The 27,420-nt window shown below is 44.3% G+C and overlaps 2 protein-coding genes across 5 annotated transcripts in view; both read left to right on the top strand.

Moving 5' to 3' along the window:
• Nucleotides 1-6,206, top strand: part of SECISBP2L (SECIS binding protein 2 like) — a 39,571-nt gene extending 33,365 nt beyond the window's left edge. For both annotated transcript variants that reach the window (XM_028706345.2, XM_028706343.2), the window contains 2 exons: nucleotides 725-941; nucleotides 2,299-6,206. In XM_028706345.2, coding sequence (XP_028562178.2) covers nucleotides 725-941; nucleotides 2,299-2,966 — 885 coding nt within the window. In that variant the 3' untranslated portion in view covers nucleotides 2,967-6,206. The remainder of the gene's footprint in view (nucleotides 1-724; nucleotides 942-2,298) is intronic.
• Nucleotides 6,207-12,718: 6,512 nt separating this feature from the next.
• Nucleotides 12,719-27,420, top strand: part of SHC4 (SHC adaptor protein 4) — a 56,529-nt gene continuing 41,827 nt past the window's right edge. Inside the window, exons 1-3 of one of the 3 annotated variants that reach the window (XM_077918792.1) lie at nucleotides 12,719-12,854; nucleotides 14,682-16,609; nucleotides 17,033-17,682. In XM_077918792.1, coding sequence (XP_077774918.1) covers nucleotides 17,095-17,682 — 588 coding nt within the window. In that variant the 5' untranslated portion in view covers nucleotides 12,719-12,854; nucleotides 14,682-16,609; nucleotides 17,033-17,094. Of the gene's footprint in view, nucleotides 12,855-14,681; nucleotides 17,683-27,420 lie in introns of those variants that run through there. The other 2 variants (XM_077918791.1, XM_028706455.2) reach the window with 2 other exon arrangements.

Raw genomic sequence — 27,420 nt, 5'->3', positions numbered from 1 at the left:
CGCCTCCAGGCACTCACACAGGACCTTCACCGCCTTCACTGGTTCTGATTTAAAGGAGAGGTAGAGCTGGGTGTCATCTGCATACTGATGAACACCCAGCCCAAACCCCCTGATGATCTCTCCCAGCGGCTTCATATAGATATTAAAAAGCATGGGGGAGAGGACGGAACCCTGAGGCACCCCACAAGTGAGAGGGGAAGGGTCACGGAGAAGTCCAGTTGCACCAGGAAGTGATCCGACCATGGCACTTCTTTTGTTTCGCTTTTAGTTAGTGTCAGATCACCAACATCCGTAGAGGTAAACACCAAGTCTAAGGCATGTCCGTGGCTATGAGTTGGGCCAAACTTATTCAGGGACAGCCCCATGGAGACCATGCTTTCCACGAAGTCCCGAGCGGCCCCTTGTAAGGCTGTGTCGGCATGGATGTTAAAATCCCCCAGGACAACCAAGCTAGGTGTCTCCAGGAGCACATCCGCCACGACCTGAAGCAGCTTGGGCAGGGAATCCTTGGTGCAGCGGGGAGGTCGGTACACCGTTCTGTTTCTGCATTAAGCTGCAATTTGAGAGAGAGTGTGTAAACTTAGTTTATCTCAGCATATGCATGTCTAAATATGGATGGTATTCAGCTAAAGTTTACTCAGAGTAGACCCATTTAAATTAATGAACCTGACCTAAGTTTAGGTCCATTAATTTCCTTGGTTGTGCTGGGGTCTTTGTCTTTTAGAACCTCTTCAACAAATTGGTGTCACTGACAGAGGAGGCTAGGAAAGCCTATCGGGACATGGTTGCAGCAATGGAGCAGGAGCAGGAAGAGGCCTTGAAGAACATTAAGAAGGTGCCCCACCACATGGGGCATTCTCGGAATCCTTCTGCAGCAAGTGCAATTTCATTCTGCAGTGTTATTTCAGAGCCCATTTCAGAAGTGAATGAGAAAGAGTACGGTGAGTGCATTTTCAAAACAATGCTTATGTAGCAGAATCGCACTGAGAGTGAGTTAGCTGTCAACTTTTTTCCTTTTCCCCTTCCTTTAATGTTGATGATCTGCTTATTTTATGATCATGAAGCAAATTTTGGGGGGGTTTCTGCCCCTGTGGCAGATTGGCTAGTGGCTTTGGGGGTTTTTTGCCTCGTTTTTTGTGGCCTCGCACTCCGAATTGAGGCACCTGGATTGTCTGACTAAACAGGAGTTGCCTTCTGGTGTGAGATGCTCGATTTGCTCCTCCACTCTTCTTGCGGCACACTGGTTTGGATGACAAGATTTGTGTGTAGGGGTTTAATTTTTTGATGTGGAAGTGAATCAACATGTGCGGGAGGACACCTTGCAAGCAGGATGATAAACTAGATGGTCTCTACACTCAACCCAGCCATAGATGTGGATATTCCTGTAAATGTAAGTTTGTTTGATGTGACTGACTGAAAAGAAAAACCCCTTACTCCAAAGTAATGGAGCCCTGTGAAATAGGCCTCAACTCATTGCCCGAACGTATGTTCTTCTCTAGAAGCTCCATACTAGTTGTTTTGAGCAAAATGCATTGAATTGAGTGGTAAAGCCCACCTGGGTTTAAATAAAATTAGGAACATAGGAATCTGCCTTATATTGAATCAGATAATTGGTCCCTCCAACTCAGTATTGTCTACACTGACTGGCAGCAGCTCATGGGGATTTCCAGCAGGATTCTCTCCCAGTCCTTCCTGCAGATACGAGGATCAAACCTGGGAACTTCCAGACACAGTTCTGTTCACTGGAACACTAGTTAGAATGGCTTTTTCATTACACACACACACACACACACACACACACACACACAGAGAGAGAGAGAGAGAGAGAGAGAGAGAGAGAGAGAGAGAGAGAGACAACACCAAAGCTTGGTTTTCTACAGAGAGCTGTTTTCCATTTAATTGATTATTAAACAACTTTAAAGCAATTAACTGGAAGCCTGCATGCACCCCAATATTCTACAGTGTTAATGTTAAGCATCTAGCAGTGGTGCATAGAACCTAACCTGTGTTCTATACTTCCTTCTCATGGCAACACATCTGACTGCAATTTCTGTTTTTTGCCATTCTCTCTTCCCCACCCTACCTTACCCCAAGATTGATATAACTGAATTGGAGGGGGGGGACCTTTTCTCTGATACCCCCTGAGAAAAGTTCTAAAACTGCACTTTGTTTTTGTGTGAGGGTGAGTGGAAAGTGTGTATGTGTGTGTATAACAACTGTTTTAAAAAAGAACAAAACCACACCTCTTTCTGTGTGTCAACCATTCCCAATCTTTTCTGCATTTCCTCCCCTCCCCAGAAACAAATTGGAGGAACATGGTGGAAACATCGGATGGATTGGAAACTTCTGAAAACGAAAGAGAGGCCTCTTGTAAGGTTGCTGCTCCAGAAAAGCCCGACAGCAGTAAGGCTGTTGCTAATAAGCAGCTGTCTCTAGCATCTGTTGGGGTTGTTGCAGTCACAATTCATGGGAAGGCACTTGGTGGTGGCAAGGAGGAACCCAAACCAGATGACAACCTGGAATGGGCCTCACAGCAAAGCACAGATACAGGATCTTTGGATGGCAGTTGCAGGGATATTTTGAACTCCTCCATGACCAGTACAACCAGTACCCTTGTCCCAGGAATGCTTGAAGAAGAGGAGGATGAGGATGAGGAAGAGGACGATGACTACACCCACGAACCTATATCTGAAGAAGTTCAACTCAACAGCAGAATTGAATCTTGGGTCTCAGAGACTCAGCGGACTATGGAAACGCTGCAGCTTGGGAAGAGCCTTAGCAGTGCAGAGGATGAGAATGTTGAGCAAAGTGGTGAGGAGGAAGAAGCCGAAACTCCCGAGCAAGTGGATTCGGTCGTCGACAGCGAGGAATGGACAATGGATAAGCATGCAGGTAAAGCCCAGCAGAAGCCTTCAGTCTGCAGTTCCCTGGAGACGAAGCTTACGGACTCAAACTATATACCATAAACTCAAGCACAAACTCAGGAAACATTAATATTTTAAAAACTAACTGTTGTAAGGATTTCAGCCATTGCTTTGTGTGCTTCATCTCAGCATTTTGCACTGTGTAACGTTTAATATGCATATTTAATTCACAACATAAATATTTTTTGTAGCTGTCTTTATTACTTTTTCCATTAAGAGCTAGCGTGTATGTGCATGTGTGTAATGACTATTTATATCTTCCTCAGAACAGATTATGTGTGTTGAAACTGTCAGTAGGCATCTTTTTGTATGAGAAAACTATTTGCAAATGACCATTTTTATGCAAAATTATTCTCAAACTATAACTTAAAAGTTCTTACACTTTCTAGCCTGGCAGTAGTGACCAATATTTGCTTTGTCATTCTATTATCTTGAAATTATTTGACCACATCTACGTGTACCAGAATTTGGGCCAGAATTAATCTTTCCAGGGGCTTTTATCCTTGCTGATAAGAGTTAGAAAGATGCATATTAGTTAGTAACTTAACTTCAAACCTCTTCTTACTGGCCTCAGGATATTCGTCTCAGAAATATACTCTTGAAATGCTGGTTATAACCATCTAAAACAATTTGGCAAGGCACCTTCGGAAAGAGAAATCTTATTTCCATTTTGATTCACTATCATTGTCACTGTGCCTATAGGACTGTCACAAGGGGACCCATTAATCACAGCTACTTTTCCTTGTTGGGTTTTGTTAACTTTACTGTTTGCGGTTTTCACTTATCTCAGGAATGCTAATATAAATTTATAAATGCTATGTAAATGCAGACACTGAATTGGATATTGATCATTCAGCAGAAAGCAAGGTGGGCCATTGAGGCTCGATTTATTCGGGTAAAAGAGGGGAAATTTGTGCATGCGATGCTCTTGATCACCTCTTATGTTTTTAGCTTGGGATCAGTCATAAAAGTTGGGGTCAGTCATAAAAGTTGGTTCTTGTTGATGAGGTGAGCTCTTCTGTAAACAGCAGGAGTTCATAATAGAGAGCAGGCAGAATTTATTTGGGTTGGTGGGAAATCAGTTGGTTTAGTGGGAGAAAGTCAGGCTGCTTTGCTGTTAACATAAAAAAAACAAAAGGCTTGTCTAACTTCTGCATGCTCTGCATCAAACTTTTGCCCATTGCAGAACATCGAATTGTACCCAGATAAGCTGCATGGAAAAAAGAAATCCATTAATGGTAAATGTAGAAGGGTTGTATACTCATTGGTAGTGCAAAAAGATATGCTTTATGAAAACATGGACTTCCAGCGATTATTGAAGTATTTCACAGTTAGGTTGTTCACTTAATTATTGGGACCAATAGTTTCAGCATTTTCATAACTAGCTTATTATATTGTACGGACAAAAATCTGATACAGTGTCTTAAAATCTCATATTGTCCATCATGGAATGTAGCAGAATAAGCCAGTTTGAGTATTTGTGCAAGAAGCTCTTTGGAATATATGGCTCAGCACATGTTAGACAGAAAAAGTCTTGGAGTTTGGCTGTCACAGGATGCGAGTAGCCCCCTCCCCCCGGCCCCTCTAAGTGCTAGCAACTCATATTAGATACCTTTTTAAAAAGGTTCATCTCTTTTTCAGAACCTGCTTCATCCTATGGTAATATACATAAAAGTAAAGTACATTAAGTATTTCCACTTTTTCAGCTGTTGGTTTCAAATTCAGTCAAGGCATTCTTCCCAGTTCGCTACCAGATGCAAAATTGCCTGTCCAAAAATTGCAACAAATCTCAGTGCAAACAAGACATAAGTGTAAGGAAGCCACCCTTTAAAAATAAAATAAAAAAAATGTTCATCCTGAAAAGTGGCAGCTGAGCCTCCAGTGGAAATGGAATATCTCTGTGTTTGTATGCTTGTGAGGTTATGTTAGCTTGTATTTAATAAGGTTTTTTCTGGTGGTAGTATAATGAGGTGTATGTGATTCTGTCATCTTCTGTAATGAACATCCACATTCTGTTCCTTTTGATGAGTTACCTTATCTTTCAGTGCCACGATAGTTCCTGTTTGTTTGGGTTTTTTAAGTAGCACAATTTCTATACTGGCATAAAAAGTAGATTCTTACGCACGGTCAAATGGTGTTTCTGCTTTCGTAAGTAGGTTCAAATTTAGGACATGTTCAGCAAATATCTGTGCTCTTTTAAAAACTTGTTTAGCAAATTTTACCAGAATTTGCGGAAGGAGATGAGGGTTGCAGGGTGGGGAAGTGCACAATGGGCTAGACCTTCCTTTGTTTGAAGTGACTATGTGATGAAGTATTAAACACTCCAGTATTTGGATGAAAATTAGCTTACCCTGGAAAATGGAATGGCTGGTGAGCTATTGCACTGGAGCCTTTGGCAGGCCAAACAAGATTTTGGGGTTTGTAGGCTGCTAATGCAATGCTTAATTCTTTCAAGTTTATGGTAGCCAGTAAACCCCATTTAACTTATTCCCTCTCTTCTCTGGATTAAATTTCAAACTGTATTTACAGACTAGAAGCTTGATCAGTGACTGGTGTGGTGTGGCGTTCTGCTATTTTTAACATGGAAGAAAAGGTCCTTTTGATTAATGCACTTGTGTGAATTTTGAACTCAGTACAACACAGGGAGAGATACCGTGGAATGTTAATTGGGTGGGTGGATGTACACAGTATAGTTGAGTCCAGTTCTTCAACTGGAATTTGTTAAATTTTAATAGCATGGAGCAAAAAGTATTGTTTGAAAAGCTGCTATTTGCTGAAATTGTCATAATATTTTGTGTGTGTGATGTGCCAACTAATCAAGTTATTCAGTCAAGTTACCAGATTTTAATCACTAATTCAATAGGAAGACTTTTTTTAAAAGTTGCAAAGCCATAAATGGAAATTGTACAGCTTTATATACCCAGACCTGCCCAGCAGAAACAGTAAGAAAATGTCTAAACTTAAAACAATTAACACTTTTAAAAAATCAACTTAATGGCACAGCCCAATTAATGTTAATATATGGTTAATGTATTTTTAAAAGACTATAATAAAGTAATGTCTGTTAATCTTTGATACCTTTACATTTGTAGTAACAGAACGTGGGTTTAAAATAGAAAATCATTATGAAATTACTTCATGAACAGGTTCTGTCTGTTTTTTCTTTTACGAAGGATAATTGTTCTGTCTACCATACCTTTTTGAGTAATAACAGCTTTTTGCACTATGTAAATACTAGTGGGGGTTCTTCCATAATGAATAAAAATGATTATAAAAAAGTAATGGTGTGGTGTGCTTTTTTTCACCAAGCTGTTAATGGTTGCTCTCAATTCTCTGTGTCAACATTATCATGTAAAAACTCATTTTTGAAGGGGAATTGGTTTTCCCAGCTCCCTATATTCAACTGTGGTGGCTAAAATGGGCCGTGCTGGCCAGTGTGCCACAACTCCAAAATATTTTTGCATATAGTACGTACTGCCTCTGCCCTCAGTTTTCACTAGTCTACTAAGCTAGGAAGGAGTTAACATAGGCATGGAAGAGACACGCAGAAGTGATCATCCTAGCAGTTGTTTCTTCTAGCTGTACTACAAATGTCCTCCATGTGCAATATCTGTGTTGTAGGTTGCCTGCTCATGAGTTAGAAATAGCCTCTCTTTTAGCCATAAACTGAAAGGATTTTAGCAAGGAGTGGATATAGTTGTAGGTTACTGAATGTACAGCATATTCAAGTTCAAATGCTGCAAAGTCATACTCCCTTCAGGTCATTAACTGAAGGGCCTGCAGCCAAGCTTCCGCTTCCTGTGAGGAAATTTGTAAGCCACTCAAGTTTTTAATTTTTACTTAAGTGAATAAACAAATTAAGCTTATGCAGTTATTGCATGAATGCAAGAACTATTCCGCTTCCTCGGGATGAAAAACTGCCTCGGGCATGATGAAATACTGCTTGTTGTGTATCATTGGGCTGATTTGCACATGTATATGCACCACTTTGATTTTTCTGCTCTTGGTTTACCGTACATTTTTCTATTATTGCAGCAAGAGCGTGTAGGCCAACTTTTATTGAAAAGTGTTCCATCTGTGGTGACATTGGGCATCAGGAAAGTGCTATCTGCACTCACCCAGTGAAGGCTTTGCCCGGGTGGATTGGACCAGTGAAGTATTACAAACTGGAAGAAGTGGAATGAAGCAATTTAATATTCAGCATTTGCCTTTTTCACATTGCCGCACACAGGGTTGACATTTTCTTTTTTTTTTAGCTATCTGCTGTGACCCAAAGGTCTTACTCCTTGTCAGTCACTCCCAATTTAGACTTCATGCGCGTATATGTGAAATTAATATTTTATGCCCCTTTCTGCAATACTTTACACTTATTTACACTGAATTTGCCATTTTACTGCCCATTCGTTCAGATTGGAGAGGTCCTTTCAGAGCTCTTCAGAATCCTTTTTTTTGTTTGTTTCAACAACCCCAAACAGTTTAGTATCCTCAGCAAACATGGCTATTTCACTGCTTTCCCCCACTCCACAATTCTAGATACCGTAGTTCATGAACAAGTTTATAAGTACAGGTTCCAATACCACAATAATGTTCATGCTCACTGGGCACAATAAGGATTGGAGTCCCATCTACAAAGTTGCAGAGTCCTTATCCATGTGATAAGAGGATGGAGTTTGGTGTGAGAGTGCTGAATTGAAAGAGTTTTCAACAAGGTTTTCAATGCATCAATGAGAGATCGACATGTATATCTCAGATTACCACTGCCCCCTTGAAAGGGGGATGGAAGCATAGGCACCACATATGCTGAGGTCCATTTGCTTCCCTGCTCCCACAGCTTGTTGTTGTTTAGTCATTTAGTCGTGTCCGACTCTTCGTGACCCCATGGACCAGAGCACGCCAGGCACCTCCGTCCTCCACTACCTCCCGCAGTTTGGTCAAACTCATGCTGGTAGCTTCAAGAACACTGTCCAACCATCTCGTCCTCCTTGTCGTCCCCTTCTCCTTGTGCCCTCCATCTTTCCCAACATCAGGGTCTTTTCCAGGGAGTCTTCTCTTCTCATGAGGTGGCCAAAGTATTGGAGCCTCAGCTTCAGGATCTGTCCTTCCAGTGAGAACTCAGGGCTGATTTCCTTAAGAATGGATACGTTTGATCTTCTTGCAGCCCATGGGACTCTCAAGAGTCTCCTCCAGCACCATAATTCAAAAGCATCAATTCTTTGGCGATCAGCCTTCTTTATGGCCCAGCTCTCACTTCCATACATCACTACTGGGAAAAGCTCCATGGACAAAGACGACAGGCTCCCACAGCACAGGTACATAATTTCCTATCTGTGTGTAAAATTGCCTTTTAGCCTTCACTCTATCCATGTGTGAAGAGAATTGGAAAATGGAGCAGCAGGAGACAGGGCCAGCCCTACCATTGGGCATAGCCAGAGGTGCCGACTTATGCACAAGATTTGGGGTGGTGGTGGTGATGCATGCATGACATTGGGAGGAGCCAAGGGGTGGAGCCAGATATGGAAGCGTAGCTTCAATGGCCATTGGCGGCTCCTCTCTGGGCCACCTACTGCCACTGCCACTGGCTGAGGGCTGCTTCCCCTGTCTTCCCCTTAATAGGGGGAAGGAGGTACCACTGGCCACTGAAGCCATGCCCACACATGACTCCAAAATCAACCACCTCTTCCTCTGCTGCTGGGGGCAGCTTCTTCCCTCCTGGCCCTCTTCAGCAGGAGGAGGTGTTGGCCATGGAAGCTGCTCTGCGATTGGCCTCGTCTGCCCCCCTGATGGTTCTAAACATGGGGGGATATTGGGGGCTCCAGAAGAGCTGGTCCTCTAGGAGTTGGCACCTACGGGTGGTGGATGCTGGGAGTAATGAAGGGTTGCAGCAGCAGCAGCCCATTAGTTGTTCCCAACCCTATGGGCTTGCTTCGCAAGACGAAACGTCTTGCAAGTTCTTGCGAGTTTGTTTCCTTTTTCTTAAAGCCGCTAAGCCATTAATAGCCGCTAAGCCGTTAATAGCCGCTAAGCCGCTAATAGCCGCTAAGCCGCTAATAGCCGTGCTTCGCAAGACGAAAAAATCACAAGACGAAGAGACTCGCGGAACGGATTAATTTCGTCTAGCGAGGCACCACTGTATACAGTGGTACCTCAGGTTACATACGCTTCAGGTTACAGAATCTGCTAACCCAGAAATAGTACCTCGGGTTAAGAACTTTGCTTGAGGATGAGAACAGAAATCGTGTTCCGGCGGTGCAGCGGCAGCAGGAGGCCCCATTAGCTAAAGTGGTGCTTCAGGTTAAGAACAGTTTCAGGTTAAGTACGGACCTCCGGAACAAATTAAGTACTTAACTCGAGGTACCACTGTATATTATATAATTTGCAACCTTGCTCCTCCCCCCCATCCCAACATTGAGCAGCAAGGGGGGGGGGAATGGCAGTTGCATTACTCAAGTGACCTGCCTTAGGTCAGACTGGTCCTCACTTGGGGATTTCTGGTGTGTCAGTTGAAAAGCATTGTTAATAGCATGGGTAGGCAACCTAAGGCCCGGGGGCAGAATCCGGCCCAATCGCCTTCTAAATCCGGCCTGCGGACAGTCCGGGAATCAGTGTGTGTTTACATGAGTAGAATGTGTCCTTTTATTGAAAATGCATCTCTGGGTTATTTGTGAGGCATAGGAATTAGTTCATTCCCCCCCCCCCCAAAAAAAAATAGTCCGGCCCCCCACAAGGTCTGAGGGACAGTGGACTGGCCCCCTGCTGAAAAAGTTTGCTGATCCCTGGTTAAGAGGAATCGGGGGAAGATAGGGAAAAAGCTGGGCTGGAAGCAGGTGCAGAAATTAAGAGCAGCTTGTGTTTAGAAAGATGGGAAAGGGGTGGTTTTGTGAGTTTATTCTGGAGGAAGCGAAGCTGGGAGAGAGGGGAGATGCACATGGCCACGAAGGAGGCTGAGTGCTGGGCAGGAGGTCTTCCGGTAACAATAAACATTGCTGTTTATGCTAGCGAAAAGCTGGTCTCTGGTAGAAACTGGTGCTATTTGTGCCTGAAAAGCAAGACAGATGCCTTTTTGCACTAAAAAAAAAAGAGAAGAGAAAGTCCCCATCTCCTTAGCAGGGGTGATGGCACGTGTAATTCCAATCACGATTGCTTCCCTTTGAAATCCTTTTTCTTTATTATTTTTTTACTTCCACAAGTGATGCATTTTATATGAGCAGGGATCTAACGTGATTCTGGACTTCTGCATCGAGCGATACCAGCACTGGCATCGGCACATGCCTCTCGCTTCCCTCTCCGCCCCTCACTCACAAGGCAGTAAATGTGACTGCGGTCTGTCTCACCCACACACTGAGAATTAACATGAGGGAGTGCATGTGACAGGAAGCATCCACTGCAGTTTAAAGCTCTCCTGTGGAAGAGGTCAATAAAGCCTATTGTTGCTCGCTTGCCTGTTGGTGGGAATATTATTTTTTTTTAAAAAAAGCATTTTGGAGAAGGGAGAGGATTTATTCCCTCTCTTTTAGACAAGCAAGTTGCAATCTTGTGGTATTTTGGTAGAAATCTGTTTGCAGGAAGGAGAGGTTCCAAACAATAGCTAGCAAAGAGAGTCTGCCCACTTCAATGAAATCTGATACTTGCATTTTAGGTCCCCACTTTTCAAACCTTCCTTCTCCGCAAGTACAGCCTAATTCCTTCAAAGTTCACCTTCCCCACTCTTAAAAGTTGCAAACTCCTATGATGCTAAGGGAAAGAAAAAGTGTGTAACAAGTATGAAATGCTACTGAAGAAATGACATGCAAATTCAAACCTCTATTGTTCCATAGTATAAAAACAAACCATATAGTATATACTGTGCATGATAAAATTTACTCTGACTTCATTGCAACTGAAATGTGCAAAGGACAATAGCTAAAGTAATCACAATCCTTTTATATACCTGGAGTTATAACTAATGATAGTCCTACTCAAAGCAGACCTATTGAAATCAATGGGCACGACTTAACGGGTCCATTAATTTCAATAGGTCTACTCTTATTTGAACTATTAATTTGACAGGTGTTTTTTTAAAACCGCACAGCATTACTTCATGTGGTGCATTATGCTTTTGGGTTTGTCAGATCAGTAGGTCAACTCTTCAGTAGGACACAAACCTCTGTAGCAATTTCTTAAGAGATCGCCCCCCCCCCCCGACTTCTTGCAATGTGAAAAGTGATAGGAAAATGCAATGGAAAGTGTGGGCTAACAGTTGCTTGACGCAACCTAAACTTTGTACCAGCAAATCAGAATGAATGCTAGCCTGATTCTGAGGTGACAGAAAAGGGGACACTATCGTGCTCACGCATGGGCAGCTGGGTACACTTGCCCCAGGCCTTGGGGGGCCAAGCTGTCTAGGGGTCCAACCAGAGACCAGTTGCCTTTTTCTTTTGAGTTTATAACTTTATTCTAGCAAGACTCCCCTCCCTGGGCCTCAGAAAAGCTCTGCACGGGCCTCCTATGTTCTGTCTCCACTCACAGGCAGTGTTCTGTTTGTGCAGAAAATTGATGTACAGTGGTACCTCAGGTTAAGTACTTAATTCATTCCGGAGATGCGTACTTAACCTGAAACTGTTCTTAACCCGAAGCACCACTTTAGCTAATGGGGCCTCCTGCTGCCGCTGCGCCGCCGGAGCACGATTTCTGTTCTCATCCTGAAGCAAAGTTCTTAACCTGAGGTAATTTCTGGGTTAGCGGAGTCTGTAACCTGAAGCGTATGTAAACTGAAGCGTATGTAACCCAAGGTACCACCGTATGTCTGGCTTAAACGTAGCTTACTGCTCAAAAGAGTTGCATCCATTTTCCCCTCCCAATTTTGCCTCTGGCTCCACCCACCACTGATTAAAGTGGCCCCTGGAATATTAACGACGAGGGAATGTGGCCCTCAGGCTGGAAAAGTTTCTCCAACCATGACATACGCTGTGTGGTATCTGTGACTGGCAGGGCTTATGAGCCATTGCTAGCAAGGCAAGAACACTACGTAAACAAAATTATCCCCACAGAAATGGCTTGTTATATGGTTTCGGGGCGATCTTAAAGGTGGTTATCTTCTATTTTTTAGTGTAACTGCAGAACAGCATCAGGTATATGGACTTTAATAATTTTGGTAACCCGGAGCAGGCCAGGAGTAGCGTTAAGTGTTGCTGATGACAGCAGGCGCAGGGCAGGGGGAGTCCACAGGTATTGTCTTAAAGCAGGCTTCCTTAACCTCAGCCCTCCAGATGTTTTTGGCCTACAACTCCCATGATCCCTAGCTAGCAGGACCAGTGGTCAGGGATGATGGGAATTGTAGTCTCAAAACATCTGGAGGGCCGAGGTTGAGGAAGCCTGTCTTAAAGCCTCAGCGGTTTATCTGCCTTTTCCATCCCACCCTCCACCTATGTTTTGTTCAGGCTCCATCTCATAATATGACACAGAAGGAGGAGTTTGTATGAAGAAGGTTCTGGAAGAATGTGCTTCAGAGGAACTTAAGCCCTAGTGGGAAACGGTGGCTTTCTTGGGATCCGCGCATGTGCTCTGCCACAACAGCCCTCTCTCTCTCTCTCTGATTGCAAACCTTTATCCACCCTGCCAATATTGCACATTCAGAAACAGAGGGATTAAATCAATGGACCCTTCCCTGCCAGGATCTAGTCCTGGGGGACAGTGGCGTAGCGTGGGGGTGCAGGGGGGGCCGGCCGCACCGGGCGCAACATCTGGGGGTTAGGGTTAGGGGGCACAAATCCACGGGTTAGGGGGCACAAATTACTTGCCTTGCCCCGGGTGCTGACAACCCGCGCTACACCACTGCTGGGGGATGCTCCTGTTATGGTTTTTCTGCCTCAGATGCCACGTCCCTGCTTTTCCAGAGAGACGCACAGTTGGGGAAACGATGGAAAAGCAATCTGAAACATCAGAGAGCCACAGGTAAGGCTGAGAACGATTACGATTGGAACGTGGGGGCAATTTCAGCTGCTTTCAGATGAATGCCTCAGGGTTTCATTCAACTACAGAGTTAGACCCATAGAAATCAATGAACAAAGTTAGCCGCCTCTATTCATCTCAATGGGCCTACAGTGAGTAGGACAAGCCTTGAACACAACCCTCAGCCTTGTAAACCATTGGAGGGACGTGAATAAAATGGAGGGGTATTTGAGTGGGTACCAAATTAGGCCCAACTTGAAACTTCGGCTTGCTTTTCCAATTTGGGGGTGGGGTGGGGGTGGGAGAGAGCTTTTTACTCATGCATTCCCACCTCCTTCTGCTAAGGCTGGTTTTTGTGCTTTTGCTCCCCCTGTTTTGATACAGAAAGCTATTTCTGATTGTGTTCTTTTTTAAAAACAAAACAAAAGCCAGCTTTTAAAAATCTTGCTTCACATGTGCAGCACCCTGTGACTTACTAAGAGAGTGTGTTATTATGATGTGTCTCCTCCCACACCACAGGCCCACACACTGGTGCCTTTAGATAGGGGAGTCTTCCTTTGATGTTTTTTAATCTCCCTTTCATCATTGGAAAAGATCTGGCAAGGAAACTTCTTTGTTTTTAACAAAAAGCCCTCACATAGGAATTTATGGCATAGGAATTGGTGCCTGTAAGGAAAGCCCAAGTTTTTGCCCTGATTGCCCTGGTATCACGCGAACCCCTCATGGGGCATCCAGAATCACAGGACCACCATATTAAATGTCATATAAATAAAAACTGGAGGGATATGTTGTGATTTAGTTACGAGGGCCCGGGGCACAGCATAAGGTGTGTGTGTGTGTGCCAGTGAGGCCATGGCCCCAGGCACACATTTTTTGAGGGGGCATGAACCAAGCACTCCCCCACAAGCACCCCCAGCACAGCCCGACCTGGTGCGACTCACCACCCCCCAAGGGCTGTGTTAGCTGGCCAGGCTCCCCCCCATCCCTGCATGGATGGACAGGCCCTTCTTTGCTCCGGTGGGGGGGGTCGGGTTGCTCCGGCAGCATCGGTGGCAAGGGCTGGGCTGGCGCTCCCTGGCCGGTGTGTGTGCACGCCCCCCCCGGCACGCTTGCCCTTGCCCATCCCGGGCACCACCAACCAACGCTACGCCACTGTATGAGGGAGTGAATGGCATCTGTCCGCTTTCATTAAAATCTTCTGCACCACCAAGCTGTCCTTTAAAAGCCCATGGAGTACTTGCTCATTTTCACATTCTCACTTTCAAACTTCTGAATCCAGTTCCCGAAGAGACCCCCTTTTGTGCTAGGCCAAGACTGGCATCCTCCAGCATGACATGACATCACAGCAGACAGAGCCAGTGGCAGTCGGACGAATGCCACTTCTGCCACATCTATCTATGGTGCGTTAGTGCACACAAAGCAATGACGGAGTTGTGTGTCTGCGTTTGACATATTGATTGGCATGGCCAGGGCACAGAAGAATGAAGGAGGGTGCAGAGAGAGGGTCACAGGCAGAGATTATAAGAGGACACAAGAGGCCTGACTACATTCGAGGTCTGTTGTTACGGATGGACCAATAATTACTTTATATTATGTTCATAACTACCACGGCTAGCACCATCACCCTACATCTTTGGGCATCAGCCAGGGCCCCAACTCCCTGGTGGGGGCCTACTGCTGATTCCTGCCCTGGGTCCTTTAAAAAAAATATGACTCAGTGCCTGGGAGGCCTCTCATCTCAGCCTTTTAATTGGACTCAGCTGGTGTTTTAGGTGGCACTCCATAAACACATTAAGGAGATGATGATGATTTCTTGGGCCCTCAACACAGGACAGGTAGCTCGGAGTTTCCAGGGTGTGAGCTTTGCCATCTACCACCCAAGGTAGTCCGAAGGAAAGGTGAGAGGTCCCAGTGGAAGAAGGCAGAAGGTGCAATCTGAGGCACTGCAAAAGCACTACAGGCCTCAGGTAAGAGTGTCACCCCTTTAAATGTCCTGCAACTCTGCTGAGGGACTGGGGGAGCTATATATATAAAGGCTAAGAATGGTTGGACTCACTGGGAAGACTCTGGTTTCCTTGTTGCTTCCTATGAGGTCTAGGTTTTCTTCTGTTAGGCTTGATCTCTAGATCTCGTACCTGAACGAGTCCAGTTGAAGGTAACATTGTCCCAGTCTTGCTACTTAGCATCCTGAAGGCTCCTGGCTTGAGAGTCAGGATGTTGCCCGAAACTAACAACAGAAAGCATGAAGAGAAAGTGACTGGGTCACCCAGGAAGTAGATGTTTAAACCTGGGTCACTACATCACCCCTGCTTTCATCAGCCACATTTCTGAGCATCACCACATGTACACTGAAGGGTTTTGTTTGACTGTCAATAGGTAGCAAGTGCTTGTGTTGGTTAGGCTTCCCCATGGTATTGACTTGAGGCTGAAGAAGTGTTTTGTGGGAAAGAGGCTGTCATGGGCTTAACTCTCTGCAAGTGATCATGGCTAATTAAACAATCTATGTCCTTTTAAACTGGGGGGGGGGGTATCGTTTTTGTTCCTTATTATGCCATGTATTTTGTGTTTTCATGTTGTAAATATATGTCTTTGACAATTTTTCTGTTTATTTTGGCCACTAATTTCTGCTTTTTCTCTCTAGTACAGAATTCAGATTCTTGTTTTTAAGTGTAATATACACATCCTTTGTAATAAGCATTAAATCATTGGGTCAGCCCCACTGCTTAATGCAGTTGTGTGTTCCTCACCAATGGCTAAGACTGCTAGCAATTTCGGTGGTCGCAATGTGCTTTATTGCACTGCCGACTCAGCCTCACTTCCGGTCTGTGTTCAGTCCTTTGCAGTTTTTCTCATGCCTTCAGAGTAAATTTGATAGGCACAGGAAGTGTCATTAGATATTGAACCGAGAGTCAACAAAAAGGAACTCTGCTTCTAAGAATCGTACATCACTATCCCCCCTCCCGATTTTATACCATATGAACTAACGCTGGTGGAAAAGATGTTTGCTTGTTTCTTTCTCTACTATCCTTCTTATGCTGCATTGCAGAAATAACAGCACATACACACGCACGTTTTTTCTCAACAGGAAAAAAAATGAATTGCACACATTGGCAGCGTAATTATTGATGTCTTCATCCATTCACTGCCTACCAGAACATTAAGAATTGCCCCCATCACTAAAAGTCACATTTTGCATGGCTACTAGTTTAGTGTATTTATGGTGCATGAGTCACTGAGCTTTCTCCCGATTGGCTGAAAATTAAACACCCCTGGGACTGTCAGTCAGTTACAGCCATTCTCAGCTTCATTCACAGATTTATTTCGCTTGCACACAGGGAAATTCATTCAGAAAACTTCATTCATAAAAACTGCAACATTCTCTTTCTTTTAATCTTCCATACAAATAAGCTACCATGACCTGGCTACTGAGGAAAACCTACGGATGACTCGGAAGGCTGCTGGAGATGCTTCACTGTTATATTTCCACTGACTGATGATGAATCTGAAGTCCAATTGTGCCGGATCATAAATCTACGAGGAGTATTTTGCTTATTGTGGTGCTAAAGGATCTTTCAAGAATTACCAGGGTTTTACTGAGAGAAACTGAGTTTCATCTGCAGAATTATTTAACATGGGATCTTCTCACCTACATTTCTGTGAATTAAGAATTTTTAAAATCGCATTTTTCCCCCGACAGAGAAATTCAGCATTAATATGCTAATGAAAAATCTCCTTTCAATTCTGCTGTTCTAGGAAAGGTAGAAATTTAAACTCTCTTGTGCTGTTGTGATATGAAATAGTGTTTTCCTTTCTATTTTAAATATATTTAGATAAAATTAATTGCAGCCAGGGTTTGACTATTGCTAAAATGGGGCTATGGTAGTGAGAGGTCAAAGCAGAGCTTGCTTGCATGCTTGCAGAGCTCTTCAGAATAAACGGTTGTAGTTTTCTCTGGTTTACCTGCATGCATGCATGCATGTGTGAGTGTGTAAATTTAATTCAGGTTTAATTCCAAATAGCCAGATGTCCAGACAGAGCGAGGCTCAGTTTATTAAAAGGAAGAAGTCACATGGGAACCTGACGAGGACGCCAGTGACAACCAAATCTGCTCTTTTCTTCTTTCTTTTCAAAATAGTTCTGGTTTGCCTAATTCCATATTTCTTTCTCTTATTTATAAAAAGGCGGCCGATTTAGAGAAGGGTGGGGTAGGGAAAGAGAACCCAGTTGCAGAACTTTGAAGGCTATGAGAGAACGCATTCCACACAGCCTCGGCGGACACATACTGTATGTAGGACTGTTGAGAGACCTAGGAATGCTTCACAGGGCTAAGTACAGTCGTTTTAAAAATGAATCCCTCACATCCCTGGAGGAAGATGTGCAGAGCCGTCCTTTGCACCTTAAAGGCTCTTCGTCTTCTCATTCCTCAACGCCTAACATGCCCATTGAAGATGTCACCATCGGGACGCCGGACAGCTCTCTCGCTCTGTGCACCTTGATCCCTCGGATGGCTAATATCAAGCTGGCCAACCCTTCCACCTTACCAAGCTTCAAGAACTTCTGCCTACGGACTAAGGAGGTACCAAGAATTAAGCTCACAGAATGCCAAACTGCCCCGAGCAGCCCAACCTTGCCAGAAATCAATTTGACCAGCTGCCTGACTGCTTCTTATTCCCGGGGAAACCCAGACAGGCCAACAAAGGCCAAAACAAATATCCAAGAGGACAGTATCTTGTCTGGCTCTGAGGAATCGGCTTTCATATCTAAACAGGAAAAAGACTTTAGGCAGAGGGGTGAATCCAGTTTGGAGACTGGGATCTCATACGCCGTCCAAGTAAGTTGCTTCTCAAAATATCTCTTTTTGACATGGTAGATTACCTGCTATTAAGAATTTAAAAGCAAGACCAACTTGGGAATTATGTGGGGTGCTAAAAAGCATTGAAAGCACTATAGTTAAAACGATCCCATTCCTTGCAGCTGTTGTGCAAAACAAAACAAAATGCCGGTATTATTATACTCATGCTGCAGATGTGAAGACGGAGGCTCACTGTGTAGCTTCTTTAAGACCATTTTGTGATGTGAGTTGGTGATATTTGATTTCAGGATTTCCTGGTTTATGGCTCACTTGCTAGCTTTTATCCTGTGCCAGTACATAACCCACCTCGTCTTAAAGGTCTGGGTTAGACTGCAACAGAAAAGCTAGGCAGAGAACCATGCAACGCTGAAGACATTTTCTCTCTCATATGGTGGTAAAAGAAATTCAGATCTCCCCTTTGGGCTGTGTGTATTCACATGTAGGGAAGCAGACTGGAGTTATTTTTAAACCAGGTATGCATATGTCTCAGCTGCGTACACACTACACAGCATGTGCAAAGCACATTGTCTTTCAGAAAAGACTGGGGGACGGTAGCTTCTTAAGGGCTGTTGGGAATTACAACTCTGTGCATGGTAAAAAAACAACAACAGTGCCCAAATTTCTTTGAGGGGAGGAAAGAATGTGCTTTAAAGGTGTAGTGTGAACATTTTACGTATGTTTTATATTTGAGATGTGCGTGGAAATGTGACAAACGGCGTGTCATGTGATAAAACAGTCTCAAGATGCATGACGACCTAAGCCATGAGCTAGTGCGCTGAGGGAGCTGTTTTAAAGACATAGTACAAGGTGTTCCTGGTGCAGACTAGATCATAGCTGTCAAGTGTCCCTTATTTGGTGGGACAGTCCCTTATCCCAGTGCCATGTCCCGCTGCTGTCCCTTATTGATGAGGCTTCATTTGGCTGCTGGCTGGGCTTTCTGCCTTTGGCTCAGAGGGGCTCAGAAGTCGAACATACCTGTGCCCGGAAAATCCCTTATTTTGGCTGCTGATCCCTTATTTTCGAGGCTGCTGGTCCCTTATTTTCAAATCTGTAAGTTGACAGCTATGGACTAGATCAGCCTGTCATCTGACTTGACCTCTTTTCTGCATAGTGGTATGGGCTCGGCCCAGAAAAAGAGAATAAGTTTGTGGATAGGGATGTGGAACCACTTGGAGGAGTGCCAGTGCAGAGGGCATGTTACCCAAGGAAATCCCAAAATCTACAACACTACAACCACTGGTCACTCAGCCATAGCTAAAAGGGTTTCCTTGGAAGAGGGGCATAAGCAGGGATGGGGAGCTTGTGCGCCCCCTAGATGTTTTGGACTACAATTCCCATCATCCCTGACCATTGGCCATGCTGCCTAAGGCTAATGGGAGATGGAGTTCAACAACATCTGTAGGGCCACAGTTTCCTTATACCCAGCATAAGGGAGGAAGGAAGAAGATTGCAGAGGGGGTTGTATGTTGTTCGAAAATGACTCATGAGTCCAGGACTTCTCAAACATTTTGAAGTGAAACTAAGCTGTAAATTGACTTTACTGGACCCACTTGTATCCCTGCCTTGCGACCCCTACCTTCCCCCTTTATAACAGGAATATCGCGTAAAATGCTTGGTACTGAGAAAGTTTATATTTAATTTTCAATTTTAATAGGGAACGCAGCATGTTCCCCTCTTTGGATGTTTCTAATCCACATTTTTCTTTATCGTTTTTCAGGGGGCAGGGGGCAAATAACATGGGTATCAGGCAACTAGGTTTTACTCTGAGTAGGCCCATTGAAAGTAGACATGCCTACTTTGAGTATGAGTAAGGCTGATTAGAACCCTATCTATTTAAATAACATTTAAGGATGGTATTATACATGAAACGAAGGAGGGAGTAAGAGGGTTGGAATTGGAATTGGAATTGAAATAAGGGAAATATCCTGATTGTGCAGCCTGCTTAGGAGCAGATCGGGACCCACAGCTTAAGAATCACTGTGTTTCTCAGACTGCCAGAGAACTGGCATGTCCAACATTTTATCATTAACCCAGAAGATGAAGCCCTCAGCTCAGATCTCCCAGTATCCTGCCTAGAATAAATGAAAATTACAAAACAAAACATATGCCCCAAAGCAACTGTCCCACTTGTGCATGCTTGTATGGTCAAAGATGTACAAGCTTCCATTTTTATTTTTTTTCAAGTCAGTTCAGGGCAAATACCTAAAGATCAAATGATCTGGATTGTCACCCCTGTGTTTACCATGCAGTTGGGTTAAATTCCATCTTTCTGTATAAAATGCACTCGGGACAGCTTGGGCATGTTATGCAGTTGGTGGCTGCACAGCTTGCGACGCGCTGAGCAAAATGTTGATGTGTGATGTCCCTCCATGTGCTCTGCAAACCCTTATGTTTTTGCAGACCCCAGCTAGCGACAGAAAGCAGGCATATTCACGAGCATAGGGAGCTGCCTTACTGAGTTGGACCACTGGTTCATTGAGCTGAGTAGTATTGTTTGCACGTAATTCCAGATGGGAGTCTTTTCCCAGCCCAACCTGGGGGTGTCAGGGATTGAACTGGCGACCTTCTGCATCCAATACAGAAGTTTCCACCCAAGGTACAGCCTTTCCCTTTCTGTTCCTAGTAGAATCATAGAATTGTAGAGTTGGAAGGAATTCCAAGGGTCAGGTGGTTCACTCCCTGCAGGTCAGTAATGAACACCCACATATCATATTCCTGCATTGCAGGGGGTTCGTAGATGATCCTCAGGGTCCCTTAAAACTCTATGATTCTGTGTTGCCATCAGTTTAGCAGGAAGGATGCCTGCACGGTGTTCCCAAGCAGCATCAACCTCATTGCAAGCCTTTTTGTTGTCGAGAAAATGCTATTTTGTCTCCTCTTCACCCTCTGTGATTGGCACAAAAACCACTGAATGCTATTGGGACTATCACACATTTGAACATGTTTTCACTTTAGTTCTTAGCCCCCTTTTCATTCTTCTTTATTTTATTTGTAGCAGAGCAAGATTCAGTTTTTAGCAGGTCTGGATTTGGATTTTCGAGGTCTCGCTTTAGATCTCTCTGCTGAGCTCAGACTTTTTCGGGGCAGCCATGGTTCTGCCAATATTTCACAGTGCAATCCTATACACGTCCACTCAAAAGTGAGTGCATCTGAATTCAATGGGGCTTACTTGCGAGTAAATGGGTACAGGACAGCAGCTTTGAAGATTCAATTTCTTCATCATTTTGTGAAGCAGGAATAGACTCGAAACAGCTTTTAGGGGAAAAGATTGTAGTGCAATAAAGGCAGCTGGTGCTGTTTTGGCTTCAGAATACAAATCAGGTTAAGACAACAAGATATGCCACTGGGCCGAATTCTGCTGACTAGCCTACAGAGGTTTGCATTTTCTGCTGTGCCTATTTTAGCAATGGCCCCATTCACCACTGAAATGTGGCCCCTGAAAGTCTGCCCAGTAAGGAATGTGGCCCTCAGGCCGAAGTATGCTTGCCACATCTGCAGTAAGGGGTTCACTATGAGTAAACACCTTTCAAAACCTGGAGATGGCACCTTCCAGAACTGCCTGCCATTGTAAAGTACATATCAGACAGAAGGAAACTGCACATATTTCAGAAAGGTGTTTGCAGAGCCCAGCGGTCCTCCTAGCGAGTCAAAATGCACATCACTGGGATTTTTCTTTGAAGTGCCCAGATTAGCTAATCCTGACCTAGCAATAGGTTCTTCCCTTGATGGGGGATAGTTAAATCCTGAGCAAAGCCTGCCCATCTGACTTAAAGAAAAAAACCAGACTGGAAAATGGATTCCACGCAACATGCTGGCCCCAATCCAGAGATCTTCATGGATTGCCATCCGCTGCATGCCTTCCATGATGGGGGAAGAGCTCCCTTGCAGAACAGCTGGCCCAAACTGTCAGCTTTGATAGCACTGAGTACCTGTTACAGCAGGAAGGGGATGCTAGGCATGAATTCCCGGCCCCTAAACAGGTGTTCGCTGCTGATCAGAGCTGACAGTGTTATCTGTCTGTTTGACAAGTGTGGATAGGGTACACAAAAGCATATTGGGTGCATCAACATTGTGTGCATGTGAGCACCCGTTCAGGTGGGGAACCTGCTGAAGCTCCATTTCTGAATATTTCCTCTCCTGGATTGACCTCCTAGCTTGATCAAGGTGCCCAACTTCCATTGTGGTTGCAGAAGTAAATGGGAAAGTTGATACCAAGAGGTTTGGAGAGAATATTTCCTGGTTTATAGTTTGGCTATAACTTAAGGCAATAGCATAATAGTGAATTCTGCTAGCCTATTCTGCTTTTGAGGCAGATTTTCTGCATTTACGTGTTTGTGTGTGTGTTATGGAGGAAGAGACTAAATCTATTTTTCCTTTGAAGTGAGTGCACACCAAGAAGATGATCGAGAGTCTGTTGATGGGATAGAAAGTGATGCCTTAATATGTTCATTCTCAGTCTCTCATATCAGAGGTTAATTTTGAGGCAGCTCTCTGCTCTGGGAGCATAATAATGCACAGAATTTAATGCTGCAGAAAACCAACTTAAATAGAACTGATTAGAAAGTTGTGGTAGCATCTGGAGATAATTAAACTAATGAAGGTGAAAAAAGCAGGAGTATCAGGAAATGCAAAGTGGCAGGTGCTTGGTGATCAGATGCGTCAAGGAATAGTTAGGGATTTCACAGATCGAAATCAATGTTTCCCTGGGAGAGGCATGAATTATGTGAGAAAAAAGTAATATATTTATTGTCACTCTCGTAATTATTAGATGTCATTCTAGTATTTTCCTTCTTTTTTGGTATTTCTCCCCCCTCCCCAATGCTCTTTTGTATTTTGGGGTAATAAAACTATACATAAAAGAACTTCGAACACATTCTTCCCATATATCATTGCAGTAATCTTTAAAACAACTCTGCATAGTGCTGAGGAACTGCTGTATGTGGGAGGGATGGAGCACATGCTTTGCATAGACAAATGTCTGCTTGGACCTGACCACGCACCACCTTGTCCACTTCCTCAGCCAAAACTCATGCAACAAAAGTGGGCAACCCAGTCTCCCAGAAAACCTTGCCAGATTCAACTGCAGCAATAGCGGAGCCCGAGTCTCTCACAATGCCTCACAAACACATCACCGTGGGCTTCAGAGAGCACGTAACAAGACACCAGGCCATCTCAAAAAGCGCCCGCTGGATAATATGCAGAGGATGCAATGGAGACTGAGAAGGAATTATCATAGATAGGAACACAGAAAGCTGCCTTACACTAAATAGGACCATTTGGTTGTGGAATTCCCCATCAAATAATTGCACCTGGTAGGCCAGCTGGTCTTATTTGCATACCCTGTTTTCTTCTCTCTCAGTTCCTGGCAGAGCAAAGCCTTTGCTGCACCAGTGGTTTCTTGAGAACCACATTTTCCACTCCCCACCTCTGCCTTGCTTGCCCACCTCCTGCCTACACTCGCTTTCAACTCTTTCCCAATATGGATTCTGGCAGAATAGTCAAGCTGGGTTTTTTTTTGAAAAATGCATAAAATTGCAGCTGATGAACAATAAGAAGCTACCTTCTACTCAAGTCAGGCTGTTGGGCCATCTAGCTCAGTACGGCCTACACTGACTGGCAGCAGTTCTCCAGTGTTTTAGTCAGGGGATCTCTCCCAGGTCTAGGATTAAACCTGGGATCTCCTGTGCACAAAGAAGGAACTCTACTGCGGAACTATGGCCCTTCCCCAGATTAAATTATGGACATTTGAATTTAAAAGTTCCGCAGGCAACAGCGGCAGCCCTGCATTTAGGCAGAGTGAGGTGTCAGCCTCAGATGGTATGAGGGGTGGGAAAGAGCTGCCAGCCATCTTATCCTCCACAATAATAATAGTTACAGGTAGGTAGCTGTGTTGGTCTGCCATAGTTGAAACAAAATAAAATTCCTTCCAGTAGCACCTTAGAGACCAACTAAGTTTGTTACTGGTATGAGCTTTCATGTGCATCTGAAGTGTGTATCTGAAGAAGAGTGCATGCACATAAAAGCTCATACCAATAACAAACTTAGTTGGTCTCTAAGGTACTACTGGAAGGAATAATAATAATAATTTTATTATTTATAACCTGCCCATCTGGCTGGGTTTCCCCAGCCGCTTTGGGCGGCTCACAACAGAATATTAAAAACACGATAAAACATCCAACATTAAAAACTTCCTTAAACAACTTAGCCTGAGTAAATGCATAGAATCATAAAGACAGAAGGGACCCTGAGGATCATCTAGTCCAGCCCCCTGCAATGCAGGAATATGCCGCTGTCCCATATGGGGATCGAACCTGTGACCTTGGTGTTATCAACTCCATGCTTTAACCAACTGAGCTATCAGCCCGAGGGCCACATCCCCGTATGGACAACCTTCTGGGGTCCATATGCTCGTGATGGGCAGGGCCAGAGGCAAAAGTGAAGGGAACAATGAGTTTGAATTTCACCTTTGGGTAGAGTAGGTTTGTTTCTACACACACTTGTGTATCCTCTCCGTCCTCCATCCATCCATCCTCCATCCAGGCCAACAAGAAGCATGATCAGAGTGCAAGCACACTTTCTAGCTAGGCATAAACACCTAAAAGGGGTTCAAAGCAGCATTGAAGAGGGAGGTGTCGATTTCTCTGGGTTTAGGTTCTGCCTAAGATCAGAACTGCTCAGTTGGGAAGGCTACATACACAGCCTGGAGGTCAGGGCTCTTGTAATCTTAACAATTGAGCAGAAGAAGGAATTTTGGCACCTGCGTCCCTGTAGAGGTGAGAAGAGTCTCTAAAGACTTTTTAATATTGTTTTGCAGATGGATGAGTGTATGTGCAAAACAAGGCACTTTCCAAAATTAGAGTATGTAGGCTTATGCCGAATATATTTTTGTCTGCTCTGCCATTAGATTCAATATGGGGAGGGGAATCACACCCAAAATGCCAGGGAGACTTGGGGTGCTTTTCGGGTGACCTATCTCTTGAGCATCCTGTTTTGTTTGCAAGGGAGATTAGCTGATGTTGGCTATTTAATAAGCATCCATTCTGATGGTTTGTGGGGACATTAGATGTCATCGGGTCAAAGCAAGTGTTATAACACACTGTCCAATGCATTTTCCTGTCACTTTCCTTATCACAAAAAGTCTGATATGGGGGTGGGGAGAATGATGGCCAAGGTTTGCCAATCAACTACAGTGGTACCTTGGATTACAGATGCTTCAGGTTACAGACTCCGTTAACCCAGAAATAGTACCTTGGGTTAAGAACTTTGCTTCAGGATGAGAACAGAAATTGTTTGGCGGCGGCATGGCGGCAATGGGAGGCCCCATTAGCTAAAGTGGTACCTCAGGTTAAGAACAGTTTCAGGTTAAGAACGGAGCTCCAGAACGAATTAAGTTCTTAACCTGAGGTACCACTGTATAATTCCACAACCTGAATTTGCTGGAATGTGATTCAAAATAACGACAGTCCAGAAGAACTTACAGCTCTTCCCCTCCAATCTGACATTGACAGCCCTGGTGATGCTTGTCCAATTGTGTATTTTCATTAAGCTCAGTCAGTTCCACAGGAACAGAGGTGAGGAGTCTCAATCAGTCAGGGGTCAGCAAACTTTTTCAGCAGGGGGCTGGTCCACTGTCCCTCAGACCTTGTGGGGGGCCGGACTATAGTTTGGGAAAAAAGAACAAATTCCTATGTCCCACAAATAACCCAGAGATGCATTTTAAATAAAAGGACACATTCTACTCATGTAAAAACACACTGATTCCCAGACCGTCCACTGGCCGGATTGAGAAGACAATTGGGCCGGATCCGGACCCCGGACCTTAGCTTGCCTACCCATGCTTAGTAGTGCAGTTCCTGGGATCTCTCATGGTTCAGCTTTCAAAGGCAGGTTTCACCCATCACTGCTTGAACCTTAAGCTGCTATGAAATGATGTAACACATAATAATTCCTAGGATTTGGAAGAAAGGCCTGATGGCATAATTAGTAGAAGACCAGTATAAATTCCAGTTTTCTTGAAAAATGCAAATTAAAAATCACATGTAGTGCCACCGGTGTGAGTCCTGCCCCTCCAACCCACTGGCCTATCTTTCAGTGTCCTGGTTTCTATCCCTGGTAAATTGCTTTCCTGATAGTGACTTGCTTTGGCCTTTTACCTTCTTAAAATTCTGCTGGTGTGATTTGCCAGTATCTTGGAACATTTGCCAGGGCAGCCAGAAGGCTACTGATTTGCTCATCTGGGAGGCTGTGAGTCCGCTTCTATCGTCATGTCTTGTGTGAACCATGGTGTTTTCATTCCTAAGGGTCTGGTGATCTCCCCTGGAGCTCTAGAAATTAAATCTCATTGCAGGGTGGCTTGTGGTCTTATGTCTCTTAACATGCATACATGAATGAACGTTTAAGCATGCGCATGTTTAAAGAACTTACTTTCCCCCCAAAGAATCCTAGGAACTGCTGTTTACCCTATACAGAGTTATGATTCCCAGCACTTTTAACAAATTAAAGTTTCCAAGATTCTTGGAGGGGGGGGCACACATTATGTGCTTTAAATGTGTGTTTAGTGTACCCTAGCATGTCACATTTCACTGGAGTGGCTCATTTTGAACTGTTGGCAACAGATTGCAGGACAAAATCATGTTCCCCACCCCCAAACAATATGTTTAACCTAAGAAACAAAGGCTCTTCTGGCTTTTTAAACTGGGGAGGGCAGAGTAAGTCTTATGTGGTGTTCAGCAGAAGAAGAACCTTCTGCAATGTATCGTATGGGGCAGTGCAGAGTTGGGTGGTACATAAGAAGTTGTCTTATTCAAGGTCAGTTTGTGTTATGTCTACTCTGACGGACAGCAGCTCTCCAGAAACAAAGGCAAAGGTATCTCCCATCACCTGTTCTCTGAGCCTTTGAGCAGATGGTTCCAAGGGTTGAACATGGGACTGAGAATGAAAGGAACAGGGTTAACAATTGTGTCTAGACTGCAAAATGTTGGAGGGTATGCTCTTCTTGGAGACAAATGCCCTATTGCAGGGATGGGGAAGATGCAACCCTCCAGATGTGCTCTTCAGTCCCAGCCAAAATAGCCAACAGCCAGGGATGATGGGAGCTGCTGTGCAGTAACATCTGGAGGGCCACCATCTCCCCATCCTTGCTTTGTCACATACCATCACTTTTAAGGGGTGGAAGAAAATAAACTGACCCCCCTCCTCCACCACATACACACACAGCAAGGTCCATCTTCATGCACCCAGGTTCATGCTGCTTCCATTTAATCTGAACAATTTGTGTGTGGACATCAGTAATGCAAATGTGCTATTGCTTCCAAGACATTGCCCCCCTCGCTTTTATTGGTGTCTTACCTTGGCTCAAGACAGAATGCATAAGGGTCCCCTCAGGGCGCTGTCTGGACCAGACATAATCCTGCATAGCTTCAGTGTGGTTGCTATATTTTTGCCTTTCTATCCACCCAAGACTCCCATGAGGAGGAAATGAACTCCAAGTGACTCAGTGTTTCTCAAACTCATCTATGATTCAGGAACTGGGGGAATATATTTTTAGCTTCTCCCTCTCTTTTAGATCCACTGCACCGGGTGCAAACATTTAATTATAATATCCAAATGTGTGTGTGTGTGTCAGTATACTTGAGAGCACAGGTGTCTGCCTGAAGACCCTTGCAGCTCCAAGCCTTACCAAAAGAGATGGACAAAGAGAGAGTGGGCTGCAGCTGT

This window comes from Podarcis muralis, chromosome 14, assembly GCF_964188315.1.
Source record: "Podarcis muralis chromosome 14, rPodMur119.hap1.1, whole genome shotgun sequence".
In the NCBI taxonomy this organism is placed as follows: domain Eukaryota; kingdom Metazoa; phylum Chordata; class Lepidosauria; order Squamata; family Lacertidae; genus Podarcis; species Podarcis muralis.
This window is presented reverse-complemented; position numbering and strand designations above follow the sequence as displayed.